At 40.3% G+C, this 14,042-nt stretch overlaps 1 protein-coding gene across 5 annotated transcripts in view; it reads left to right on the forward strand.

Moving 5' to 3' along the window:
- The window catches only part of unc13c (unc-13 homolog C (C. elegans)), a 92,161-nt gene that overhangs the window by 5,107 nt on the left and 73,012 nt on the right, over nucleotides 1-14,042 (forward strand). For 4 of the 5 annotated variants that reach the window (XM_031848691.1, XM_031848692.1, XM_031848693.1 and 1 more), the window contains exons 2-4: nucleotides 331-4,717; nucleotides 12,251-12,273; nucleotides 12,932-12,978. In XM_031848691.1, the coding sequence (XP_031704551.1) occupies nucleotides 529-4,717; nucleotides 12,251-12,273; nucleotides 12,932-12,978 (4,259 nt within the window). In that variant the 5' untranslated portion in view covers nucleotides 331-528. The remainder of the gene's footprint in view (nucleotides 1-330; nucleotides 4,718-12,250; nucleotides 12,274-12,931; nucleotides 12,979-14,042) is intronic. The other variant, XM_031848695.1, reaches the window with a different exon arrangement.

The raw sequence follows: 14,042 nt of genomic DNA on the forward strand, positions 1-14,042 counted from the left end.
GTCAGCACCTCTGGAATACAGTTTAAGTGATATCTAATTAAGGAGGGTGACTAGGATGCTTTGTGAGATTGGCTTTAAAGACATGCACCCAACATACATTTTTGAAAACTGAAAAAAATGTTTGAATGTTCTGCAGCTTAACCATTGTTTTCCTTGTATAATAGGTTTGGAGATTGCTTAATGAGTAACTTTTTACATTATGCATGTTAAAGATAATTACTTTCTCTGTAATTGCAAAGTAATAACTCAGGTTATTCCTGCTTGTGTTTAAGTGTGAACTGAGAATCTGCAGCCAAATTGTAAATATCTGTTGCTTTTTTTGTCTTTCAGAGAGATGTTCTTTTTCGGGAGGAAGGCCACTGGATTTAAAAGTATTAGTGAGTCTCTACTCGGACTGTGGTGTTAGTGATTTTGACCTGGGATCCGACTGTCAAGCACTGGCTCATTGTGCTTGGCCCCCTACCGCTGTATTCTCAGCCGACTTCTCCTTTCACTAGATGATAAAAACTGTCCATAGGATTGCCATCCATGGTTTCTGCCCTAATATATACTACATCATCCTACATTAAAAAGATTTGTAAAGGAATGTTTACAAAGAAATTGGCAAACTCAATAAAGAAGAAAGAGAGAAGCGAAAATAAAGAGCCCAAATTGACCACTGATTTGCAAGCACACAATCCAAATCTCTCAACCACATTGAAGACTACAGTTAAAAAGATTTCCAAATGCTCTTCGGCACGTAACATATCGCTTGAAGAAGACGACGGAAAGTACGACTGCTCATCCCTGTCACCCACTTTCAGTTATCGTGTAGCTATAGCGAATGGACTGCCGAAAAACTCTCTTTCTTTGAATAATAATGAAAGTATCATTTCTGAGATTCTTTCAATTGATACTACTTACTCTGACTCTTTGAGTGAGACAAAACTTGTCAGGAGATTGGATGAGCATAAATCACACACTATGCCAGTAAGACGAAACAGAAAGAGCCTCATCAGTTTGGCTCCCTCTGATGGCAGCTCTGAGGGCGAGCGAGTGGAACGCTCCAGTCTACACACACTTAGGCTGGGTGCTCTACGCAAGTTAAGAAAATGGAAAAAGAGTCAGGAATGTGTCTCCTCAGACTCCGAGGTGAGCAATTGGAGGAAAACCTTGGGCATTCGGAGCAAGTCCTTGGACCGCGCTGGACGGCAGCAAAAGAGCTCAACCCTGGAGCCTGGCTCCTCCTCCACAGGTTGCATCAGTCAGACCCAGGATGTCATGGAGATGATCTTTAAGGAGCTTCAGGGGATCAGCCAGATAGAGACAGAACTGTCTGAGCTACGTGGCCATGTAAATGCCCTGAAAAGCTCCATTGATGAGATCTCCAGCAGTGTGGAAGTAGTTCAGAGTGAGATTGAGCAGCTTCGCACGGGATTTGTCCAGTCTAGAAGGGAAACACGAGATATTCATGACTACATAAAACAAATTAGCCACCAGGCCAACAATTCAACCTTGAGGTTCCTTAATGTTCCTGAAGAAAGGTCAGAAAAAACAGAGAGTCTAATTTATAAGATACTAAAAGACAAAATGGGTTTCATTGATGCCCTTAAAACAATTAAAATTGAGCTTGCTCATAGGTTAGGGCAACAAAGAGAATGTTCTAATGCAAAACCCCGCCCTATTATTGTTATTTTTGCAACAACTCAAGAGAGGGATATAGTCTTGAAAAAGTGCTATAAACTTAAAGGAACAGGCATTACAGTCTCCACTGATAGCTTAACTCATGATGGAAAGGAGAGAAAAGACAAAACAATGTCTTCCTCACAAACTTATGAAAGCATGGATATGAAGGCCTCAGGAAAGGATAAAGTGGTGGAGAGCGATGATTGGGACTCAATGGACAGTGATAAAGAATTAGATGAATTAAGCCGAAATAAATATGCAATGGTGATTTCAAAGCCCGCTCACAAGAGCAAATCAGAGAAGAGGCGATCCCATGACCATAGCCGGTCAGGAGAGGAAGCAGGCTACTCAGGCGCTGTTCACTATGCTGATGACTCTTACTATGACCCAGACAAGCAAGTAAAGGCCTACTATTCGGATTTGACCCCTGGTTGGCTTTCTCAGAGTGACTATTCCACCCCTAAACTCAGCCGCTCTGAGTCTGACTGCTCAAAACTTTGCCAGTCATACTCAGAAGACTTTTCAGAGAGTCAGTACTTTACACGGGCTAATGGCTGCTCCATGCTGTCCTCCTCAGATCAGGAACTGTGGCAGAGAAAACAAGAAGACATGGCTTCCTCCTGGTATGCTAGCGACAGTCACCAACTCAGCCATGAGAATCAAGCATATGAACACAATGAGGTTGAGACTACGGAAACTATTGACAGTGGGGTGAGCAATGGACTGGTCTGCATATCTGGGGACAGAAGCCACTACAGTGGCTCCCAGCTTTCTCTGCAAGGTGACTTATCACCCTGGAAAGACTGGCATCATCTAGAGCAGGGTGCTGATTCTGGCTTGGAAGCCTCAATAGAGGTTAGCAGTCCCTTTGACCCATCAACCATCCCTGGTTTTCCAGAAAACATCACTAAATGTCAGGAGGTTGATTTACAATTTGAGGGAGATGAAGAATTCATGATGCTTGACAGAGAATCTTCCCTACCACCTATAACCACCCACATTATTACTCCCATCGCAGAGCGTGAGTCTGTCATCAAGTCATCTGCCCGGCAGTCCAAGGAGGGAAATAAGATGGTCACAAAAGAAAACACAAAAACATCATCTAAAGATACACCTAAAGCTGCTGCTAAAATTACACATAAACAGACAAAATTGATACCTAAAGAAGAAGCAAACATCAAAATATTGCCAAAAGAAAGCTCGAAGGTATCTGCTAAGGTTTCATCCCAAGTGACCTCTAAAGCAGCTCCTAAAGAGTCACCTAAGGAGATTCAGAAAACAGCAGCTAAAGAATCCTTTCAATCCCTTCCTAAAGACAGCCCTAAAGTCACACCTAAAGATGCCACAAAGCCCAGTGTTAAAAAAGTATCTAAAGTGACATCTAAGATAACTTCCAGTGAAGCTGCTAAAGTGACATCTAAGATAACTTCTAGTGAAGCTGCTAAAGTGACATATAAGATAACTTCTAGTGAAGCTGCTAAAGTGACATCTAAGATAACTTCTAGTGAAGCTGCTAAAGTGACACCTAAAGTGACCCCAAAAGATAGCCCTACAATGACTCCTAAAGAAAGTCCTAAAGAGTCACATAACGAGAGCCCTAAAATAACCCCAATTGAGAGCCCTGTGTCAACCCCTAAAGAGTCCCCTAAAGAGTCCCCTAAAGAATCCCCTAAAGAATCCCCTAAAGAGTCTCCCAAAGTCATTGCTAAAGATCCCCCACAAATTGCATCTAACGAAGGTCTAAAAGTTGTTGCTAAAGAGGTTATCAAAGAAGCTGTAAAACTACCCCCAAAAGAGGTATTGAAAGAGATGCCGAAGGTAGCATCTAAGGAGACTGGTAAAGTACCCACTCAAGAAGTTTCTAAGATTCCACCTAAAGAAGTCCCGAAGGTAGCCCCTAAAGAGAGTCCTAAGGTGTCCCCCAAAGAGACCCCTAAAGCCATCCCAATTGAAGCTCCTAAAGTTGGAAATAAAGTAGCTTCTAAAGATGCCCCAAAGGAAACCCCCAAAGTCATTGCTAAAGATAAATTCCCTGAACTGGATGTCAATCATAGCTTCCACCAGAACCAGAATAAGTCTACAACTATGTACCGCAGTCAGAGTGAGATTCGAACAGAGAAGGTTGAGGAGGTTCCCAAGTCTTGGAGCAGTAGGCTCAGCATAGATCTCACTGAGAAGTCCTTTGGTTTTGGCTTTGGCTCTACACTGCAAAGGGCTAAGTCAGCTTTGGAGGTTGTTTGGAAGTCTGGCCCTCAAACTCCTACCACTGCTCCTCCTGAGGAGACCACCAATTCATCATTTATGGGGCGTTTCCGCACGCTGTCCACCTCTGGTGTAAATAGCTCTAGTACTACAATAGACTCCGATGCCAACACAGAGTCTGTCTTCAACAAGGCAGAGGAAGATAAAGCAGGTGCAGAGGCAGAAGCTGGGGAACAACCAGTGGACAATGAGACCCACTATGTTGAAGTGATGGAGCAGGTATTAGCTAACTTAGAGAACAGAACTAATGCTAGTGAGACAGAGGAGACAGATGAGGCTGCACAGGACTGTGAGACTTCTCAGGACTATGATGTGTCTGATGACTTTGAGGCCTCTCAAGACAGTGATGCCTTTCAGGATTTTGAGACCTTTCAAGATTTGGAAGCGACAGGAGACCATGAGACAAGTAAAGAGGCGTGTGTTCTGGAATATGATTGCAATTTGGATGAAGAGTACAATGAAGAATATGAAACCCAACTCACTGAGGACACTGCTGAATTTGACGCAATGGTGGAGTATGTAGACGTAGAAGAACCAGATGACAATGATGTGACAGAGGAGATGGAAGAGGGTGATGAGGAGTTAGAGGAGGTAGAGGAGATCATAGAGGATGCCGCTGAGGGATCTGAAAAAGTAAAGCAAAAGCAGGAGGATGAAAACAAAAATGTTCCAGAGGAGAAGCCTACAGAGGCCCCACCCAAGAAACATGTGAGACCCACATTCAAGGAGGCAGCACTGAGGGCCTACAGGAAGCAGATGGCTGAACTGGAGCAGCAGATCCTGGCAGGAGGTATGACTCTTTACTCATTTTTGTTTGACTTTTTTTGTACTGTTTGACATACTTTACATTGGCAATACATGGGTACAACCATAATGGTAACTGTAAGTAGTAGTCAAAACCAAGCACCTTGGGCTTAAAAAACTTCATCAGAGGATTTGAGTTACAGCACATTAACTACAAATTGTGAATACATAACAGTACTTTAAAAATAGCTTTGACTGTTTTGAAAACTCTTGGTTTTGTTAGTGCACTGTTTGTGCATTCAAGTTTCCTCTCTGAGACTTGTCAGAAAAGACAAACGACTAGCAAACATGGACATAAGGGAAAGGGCAACTTGTATTTACAATGCTGTGTATTTCACTAAGCAGATACAGCAATTAACTCTTATGTCTCAGATGTTGGAACATAATTGACATCATTTTGTGTTTCTCTGAATTGAATTCATACCACACTGAAATAAAATGACCAAAGGCTGCTTATGAGGAGGAAAATTAAATCCTTAAACTTATAGTACGATTTGGAAATTGGTGGGAAGTCATGTAGAGTACACAATTTTTGAGCTAAAACATGAGCTAAAACATACAAATGCATTGGTATCCTTGCAAATCCTTAACATCCAGTGGGTCGTCTGGGTTGTTAGTGGAAGTGGAATCATAGTGAATAACTTTTATTGATGACGTGGAGACAAGCCGTAGATTTGGATTTATGGGAACCTCAGACTTTGATCAATCTGAAGGATGTCTCTTTGAATTGTTAATTTATTTTAGTTGAAAAACTGAAGAGGAGAGTCTCTCTGGATGGCAGGATTACAGGTGGCATTGACTTTGTATTTGTATTCCCATGGCACAACACTACATTCTCTCATAGCAGATTGTGGCTAGTGATAAGTGATGAGACTGTCAAACGTGTTTTCTGGAGGTTTATCATTTATCATCAAGAAAATATTTTAAAATCTACACTAGGGTGGGCTCCAGAACTACCATCAATTATTCACAATGAATAAAAACATGACAATTTCGCTATTGGGTGTCATTACGTTGGCACTGGCAGACAGTTAAAGCAAGTGTGAAGTCTTTACATATTGACTTACCACAGAGAACGTTCTGTTTGTCACTGATGTTTTTTGCACTATGGTGTTTTAAATAGGATATATTTTATTCTCTACACTTAGTAGAATATTATGCCTTATGCTCTCATTAGTCTTTTTGTATAATTCTTTTGGCTCTCTGCAGTAGTAGCTTTGAATCAAAATGCGGTAAAGCTGATGGCTTATGTAAAAAGGATGCAATTTAAAATCAACGTCGGTATATAAATGGTTAAGGTTTACACATTGAAAGAAAAGGAGTCTTTCAATAGGAATGAAAAAAAGAGACCAGGGAATTTCCACTCTTACTTAAAATGAAAAAGCTCTTGACCTACATATGTAGCTGCAGCTGTGGTACCCATGGTGAGGTAGGTACTGTTGTTCAGGGAATACAGGCTACACCTGAAGACTGTGTGACAGATGTGTGCATAAACCCTTTTAGTGGCCACATTCACCAAACATCCTGCACAGAATGTTGTTTACTGAAAATCTTGTTTTAGGAGAGATTCCTTCGCTGTCATATAGTTGTATGCGACCATTCCTACCTAACGTTTTAAGACCAACAAACTGCAACTCATAAGAGGTATAGTACACAGTACAATATGCATTACAATCAAAAGTATTACCATATGGTTATACATACCATGACTCTCATTGAAATGATTCAATTCAATTCACTTTATTCCAAAGTCTGTAAACCCATCCATGTCAACATGGTCAGAATATAGGCAGAAGGGCTGCACCAATTATTTGAACTGATATTATTTAAATTATTTCTCAATTGATACATTTTTGAGGCCAATACCAGTATTGATGTTTGCTAGTCAAACAAAGTATTTTTTTAACCTCAACATAAACAATCATGATAATTAAAGAACTGTGATCACTACACACGCTACTCGGTGGAGCATTTTACTGTTGAAAAACAAACTTGTCAGTGCTCTCTGGTGGATCGTTTATGTAATGGCGACATAAATCGAAATCACCTCAAACATGTGTTTGGCATTTCTTTACTGCAAATCTTGCTATTTATTGACTGATTGTCCATTTTCTATTCTTATACGTTGCTTTTGCTGGACTACCAGACGAGAAGGAGTCGATCCGATAGTCTGTCTCATTAAGTGATTGACTCACTTCTCACTGTTGACTCGTGCATGTGTGAGGTGAGGCATGTTGTAGACTCCGGGCATATGACTCCAAATTAAAATGTGTGACCAATTGTCCTTACTGTCCGATGGCTATTGGGTCTTTTCTTTATCTCTCTATTAGTTTGTTGTCTATAGCATTCTATAGTCACTCTTTATTGCTGTTTAGTGTTTACCGGTTCTATGAACAAACTGTATACGTTAATCTGGTGTGTAGTCAGATCTTTGGGTTCACATGTATAAAACAAAGTTGCCTTGCTTGATTCTTATCCTACACATGAAATGACCTGCCTGTTTTGATTATTTTTCAAGGCTTATACCTACGTTGATGATAAAGGTCATTGTAATTATTAGAGTTAGCCATTTCTGGGCATTTTTATTCACGTTATTTAGGTAATATCGAAGCTTAAAATCCTGCAAATAACTAACAATATGTCTGAAAATGTTTTAGACTTGAGGTGCTTTATAGTTAGTCAATAAGTGGTTTATGCTCTAAATAAAATATTGGAAAGTTTGTTTAAAAAATGGGTACACCAAAGTCCAGCTATATTTTATGTTTGACACATAATTTAGCCTATGCTACCTGACATAGAAGCAAGTTAAGCAATCCTTGACTGTAGACATGCATACTACACACTCCCCCCTGATTAGCTTCATGCCTTCATCTCGTGTCGCTGATGTGTGCACATGCTCATGCTCTGATGCATGCTGGCTGGTCTGTATAGGAACTGTGAAGGGAGTCTCAGCTGTACTGCCACTTTTGCCAGGCCTGTCTTTAACCGGCTACTGCAGCGTCTGTATTCAGATGCTAATTCACACTCCCAAGGGCATTTTGTAACCAGGTCAGCCTTGCTTGGAATATTTATAGAGGTCTGCATGCAAGTGAAGTTTGCTGCTTGCTCCTGGGGGAGTAAAGGAGGTAGACCCTCTCTTTATGCTTAGTGCACCATTTCTAGAGAAAGTGTGGATATGAAAAATGTTTGTTGTCTGTTGTAGGTTGATACCATCCAATTCATAGCACTGACTGATTCAAAACCGCTGTTTTTTTGACTGCTGTAAACGGAGAGAGCCTCCTCTCCATAGTTTACTCTCTCAACTTGGAGGAACTGTCTATAGATTGCAATACATTACCTCTCGCTTTCATTGCTTTCATAATAACTCAGAACTTGGATTAAGTCAATAGGTTTGCCTTTGCGTGTACAAATTAGATCTCAGTTTCCAAAGCAAAAGTGCATCTTTGATTAGATAAGGGTCGATAACCCGTTTTACCCAAACGCTTTATTCCTGGTTCATGCCTACAAGGATTCTATTTCTTCGCTGAAATTGAACAAAATAAACTCTCTGACATCAGACTGCCACAAACATGGTTTGGATATGTCATATTGTCAGGTGGACAGGAAGTGCAAAAAAAATTGAGGCCACCACATTTTTATTACATCAAAACCTGGAGGGCTACAACCTCTCAATACACACATTTCCCCTTTGTCCCTCTCTTTTTATCACAAATCCTGTAACACAGTGATTATTAATGACACAGCTTTAAGGTCTAATATGTGGTTAAATGAAATATCTTTGTATTACCTTCATCTGTATATTTCCTTGCATACCAACTTGAAGAACCTTTACGTTGTAAAACACAAAGTATCCTGGTTTTGCTGTCATGTCGCCAAAGCAGGTATCAAGCTGAACAAATGGTCCTAACAACCGCTATATGATAAAAGAGGTGCAAGCAATACACGATTGTGTAATTATAAAGACAACAAATACAAGTATGCGATGAATGTTATGAAAATCGAGCATAAATAAATGATAAATAAATAAACAAATGAATAAATATAGGAATAATAAATTGTTTCCTGGAGCTCAGGGAAGTCACAAGCTCATCACATTAATCAATATTTTGAACCGTAATACGTATTACTATTCAACAATGTTCGTGTTGAATCACATTCAAAATAAATAATTGTTGCTGTCTTTTCTGAGAGTTGGGTCGGGGTTCTTGCGGAGAGACATTTTTAATCTTGTTTGTGCTCAACGTTAGTCTGGGTGCGTTTGTGGCGGCCGATGAGCGATTCGAAGGCCCCCTTGGTTGAGCTGGGCTGACTAATGAAGTACTGTAACGTTAATACTGTTGAGTAAAAAACGTTTTTCACGGTAACGTTATGTATCTTGAAAAAAGAAAAGAACATATGTTCATCCCGTTAATGATGGCTCTGTTACAAGGTAAAATGATCAAGCTAAAATATTATTAATAACACGTGTGCTCTTTCTGCACACGTGTTATTCCACAATGAATAACTACAGAGTTATTTATTTAGTTTGGTGGGATAAAGTTGCACCAGCCCAGACGTACATTTTGTCAAGTTAAGCATCTAAAACTGTTCTCGGTGAGGGAAAGATTGTCCTAAAAGAAGCCAATGCTGACGGTTATAGACACAAACCTTTGTCTCTCGGTAGAACAAGTGTTTAATGCCACTGTTGCAGCAGTATGAAAGTCACACTTATTCTTATCGTGACACTAAATGGAAATATGAGCCATTTTAAGAAGTAATTAACCCAGCCAGTGCAAAAATGATATATATATATTTTTTTTTTTTCTGCTTTGAATGTTGTTTGCAACTTTACACTAAATCCTGCACTGCACTTGGTAGCATTCGGTAATGCCATTTGTTATGTTACATCATTCGTCATTTAAACTTTACCTTGTTAACTTTTACCTGGATGTTTTTTTATTTATTTATTATTTTTAGATTTGTTGATAGTTTAACATTATTGCTTGCATGATTGAAACAGTTTATCATTATCATTAATTATTCTTTTAAAAAGGTCGGCATTTTACCTTTAACTTCACATATTAAGTTACGGGACTTGGTTTCCTCCGGTGAGATTTTAAACTCGGTGTAAGAGTTGACACCAGCATGCAGTTCTGCTCTGGTGAGCTTTTTTACTTATTATTTATTTCAGGATGTGTTCACTGTAAGGCCTACAGCCTGTACTCGGTGCTGGGATCTTGCTGGCAGTCTGATCCAATGAGCCCGACCACAAACTGGTGGTCATGTCAGCCTTGACCTCATGGTTCCTCTCAACTCTCCTGCTCCAGTGATTCCACTTATACACAAACCTTCTCCTCTCTGCTGGTCCGTAGCGTACACTTTGTGCCAAGCTATATATTTTATTTCAGTTTATTGTAATAGTTGAAGCCAATACTTTAATAGCAATATCTGATGTGGGCAGTATGGAATAAAAACGCTGTCCAACTCTTCTCCAACACACAGTACAAAGGTGATGCGATGCTGATGAAGGCAAGATCATTGTATATTGGGGAAAAGTTGTGAGATTTGTTTAATTTTGATTGACTTGTACTGAAAGTCTGAACTGCACCTCAGTTTACTGTATGTGTGTACTCGAAGTAAAAAAAATGGAAATATGAATATGGCCATAAGATGTTATCTCAGTAATAGTGTCAAATCTATTTTATACTCACTACCATTATCTTTATTTTCTCTGTTTTCATGAGCTCCTTGGAAATATCGTCATGCGCTCACACGCTCAGTGCTGGACTTTGATCATGACATAGTTCTGTTAATGTGCTGAATGCAGCAAAACATCCTTAAAAACCAGTCTGTGGAAATCAGTCATCACAAATTTGAGGTTTCTTGATTTAACATACATTTTTCTATTGTCATAAAGGACAATCTTCTCCCGCTGTGTGTGTGTGTATATATATATATATATATATATATATACATAAACACACACCATTATGTGTATGTTAGTGTATCTCTAATGTGTGCCTGAATATGTCCACACAAGAAGACATGTTCCTGTGTGTGTTGGTGCAGGGGCAGGTGGTTGTTTTACTATCAGCCATGTGCAGGCTTTTCTGCTCTGGCAAACTCTGATCTATGAACGCGGTAACCACGTGTGTCGGCACTGAAATGCAGGATTTACTGCTGCTTTTGATACCTCAACACTTTGCCCACAGCACACACACACACACATACATACAGAGGGTTTCCTACCAGTCAATTACATTTTTGTTGCACAGATTTAAGGCACCTGTGAAATGAGGTTCATATCAGCAGCCTATAGCCTATCTTTGTGGTCTGGCTTTATCTATAGTGCAGCTGCAGACTTGCGGGTGCAGGAGATGGCTCTATCTCGTATGCCGTGCTGAAAGTAGCTTACCTGATCGCTGTCCATGGTCCCTACTTGCAGCTTAGCTCCTCTGTGTGTGCTGTGTGTCTGCGTTCGTGCAGCTTTTGATTTCACCTCGCCCAGTAATATTATTGTCACAGTTGTACCAACATTTTTCAACCTTTTCAAGAATTTATACTACCTCAGCCTAAAATATTAGTTTGTATAAATTCAAAACTCTAATGTTAACTTGAATCCTTTTTAAATGTTTTCAAACTATCAGTGCCTCCTTGAGTACCATTGTCACAAACAGATATGCGCTTGTACAGAGATATGCACTGGAACACTAATGGTACTATAGAGCACTCTGGGTAAAAGCATCCATCACATACTCTGTATTGTTTTTTTATTGGTTAACAATTAATATCTTCATGATGTGATTTTTTTTAATAAGTGTCAACTTTCAACTGAACGGATCAAACTAAATCGAAAAGATACTGGCAAAATTAAAGAAAGAGATGTACATTGCCTTTTGCTGTATTAGTGATGCAGAAACTGCGCATCAACAACAAACTGCGTATCACGTTGTTTTCAGAGCAGCAATTTGATCTTTCTCTTGTGAACAGCTGTTTTCTGTTCGTAGCACATTAGATCATGATTATGCTGCCATTTATCACCCATGGATCAATAGCACAGTAATTACACCTCTGCAGTCTTGCTTATTTAAAAGGCTTGCCCTCTCGCAGTTCGTCTCTAAAATAGCAATGTGATTCCAACCGCTTATGCTTACCTAATGTCCCATGTCTCCATAGCTGGGATTGTTAACTCATGTGAAGCTATTGATCAAAGGCATACTTTTTAGTAATTTATGCTGTATTGATTTAGAATATTCTATATCCAAAGAATTATATTCATATTTCAACCTTTAGCTGAGACGCCTTCTGTTCAGCTTTTTTCTACTGCTTTTACTAAACATGGTATTCTTCTATTCATACACATTTTCCTTCAGGCACATGTTGACTCTGTCTCCATTTCTGCATAACTTGTTCGGCAAAACAGAATTGTGTCATCAGGCGGCCAGTAATAGTAGATTACTGTGTTCTAACTAAGTGTGTGTATTCTCCAGTGAGCTGCTCTATCCTAACACTCCACCCTACTCTCACTTTCTCCTTTCAGACACCAGTGCTTTGGACACACAGGTTTTAAGTCATTGTTTATCATCAACCACGTGGACACTTGTGATTCCCTAGCATGTGCATGTGTTTGTGTATATGTTCGTACATTTCTCTTTTGTGTTTTGTGGCATATGGTGTGATGGTACGTGGATTTTGCATCTCATTTTATTTGAAAATACTCCATCTACCTGAGTGTATCTGTCAGAGGGTGTTTGTTTGTCTGTAGATACGTTGAAGTGATATCTGTAGGTATGCAGCACGGGCCCTTGAGCCATGTTGTTGTCACTCTGTGCCGGTTATCCTTTTATTCCCTTTCAGAAAATGATTTGTGTTTTAAACTGGACATTTTTGTCAGTGAATGGGGAGCGTTACACAATAGGCAAATCTGGCCTGAAGCACCAAGAGCGGCAAAACTCTCAGTCTTGAGCCCACAAATTACATTGATGTGGAACAATTTGGTCTTCCTTTGCCTGCGGTGTCTTCCCTCCCTTCTCCCTGTTCTGTACTCCTCTCCTATCATTTATCTTGTCCTGAATTGACCTCCAAATGTACTGTAGATTCCCAAGTACATTTTATCGTACAGTACATTTCTTTTGTTTTAATTTTGCTGCTGTTTGCTTTGTTTCTGTGTGCACTTACCTTGTATTTCTTGTTTTACATTGTGTGTTTCTTCTCTCTGCAGCCTCACAGTATTTTGGACCCCAAACTGCTCGGCTTGCAGTCTGGAGGGTGAGTGGTGGCTCACTTCCTGATCTGATCGGTTCACGAGTACATACATCTTAGCTGCTGTGCTGTTTTGTACCCCCATACTGAGGCCCATATAGCGGAAATGTTGCAGACATGCTGATTCTCTGGCATTCAACCCTAATTAAGGTGGTATGCTCCCTGTTTTGTGATGTACCACAGAGAGGAGATTAATATACAAGATGCCTGATGCCTTCACAACATCTGTTAAGGAATTGATGCTCTTGGCTTCACATGTCTGATTGATTTCTTATTCAGACATGTGTGTGAATGATTAAGGTTGAGAGTCTATGTGAAAGATAGATGAAGCCAACTGTTGTCGTATTATGTCATAAGGGAAAATAGCTAATAATCATAATTCACCTCCATTACCTCAGCTCATGCCATGAATTTACAGCCATCTGTAGCATACATTGTTTACATAGTAAAGAGGCAGCGAGAGCCAGGGACCCTAGGGTGAGGCAAGGGCCGGGGCAGGTCGTCAGACTGTGTATCTTTAGGGTCATACCACTGATGTCGCTGAGAGGGCTGACAGAAAAGCTTGAGGAGCTTTGTCTTTGTGGATGCATTGGGGCCTTGATGTCATGCTGAGGTCATTAGAGAGGCTTTGAGTGACAGTTGAGGTGATGCACAGAGAGCCTCATGGGACAGGAAGCAAGACGGGTGGGAAAGCAGTGAGGGAGCCGCGGAGTGTGCACGAGAGAGTTGGAGGATGGAGAGAGCAAGGTAACTGGTAAGTGCTATCTGAGAAAAAAACTCATCTTGGAATTTCCATTTTTGAGGTGTGGAGAAACTTTAACAAGTTTTCAGTATTCTTAAAATGTAGTATACATATGTATCATAACAGGCATCACTGCAGCAATACCCAATACGCATTTAGATAACGTGGAGGAGGGAGTCCAGCAGAGAACAGCAGAGGGTGAGAGGGATTACATGGCGCTCCGGTGTTGGTGGTCGGCACCAGCGAATCAAGCGGAAGGTGGGGGAGACAGGTTATGTAGGAGGCATGATCCATGGCATTTTGCCGGCTGTGTAAATCAAGACCCCCC

The sequence above is a fragment of the Anarrhichthys ocellatus genome, unplaced genomic scaffold (genome assembly GCF_004355925.1).
Source record: "Anarrhichthys ocellatus isolate YVR2014 unplaced genomic scaffold, GSC_Weel_1.0 scaffold8, whole genome shotgun sequence".
NCBI classification, from domain to species: domain Eukaryota; kingdom Metazoa; phylum Chordata; class Actinopteri; order Perciformes; family Anarhichadidae; genus Anarrhichthys; species Anarrhichthys ocellatus.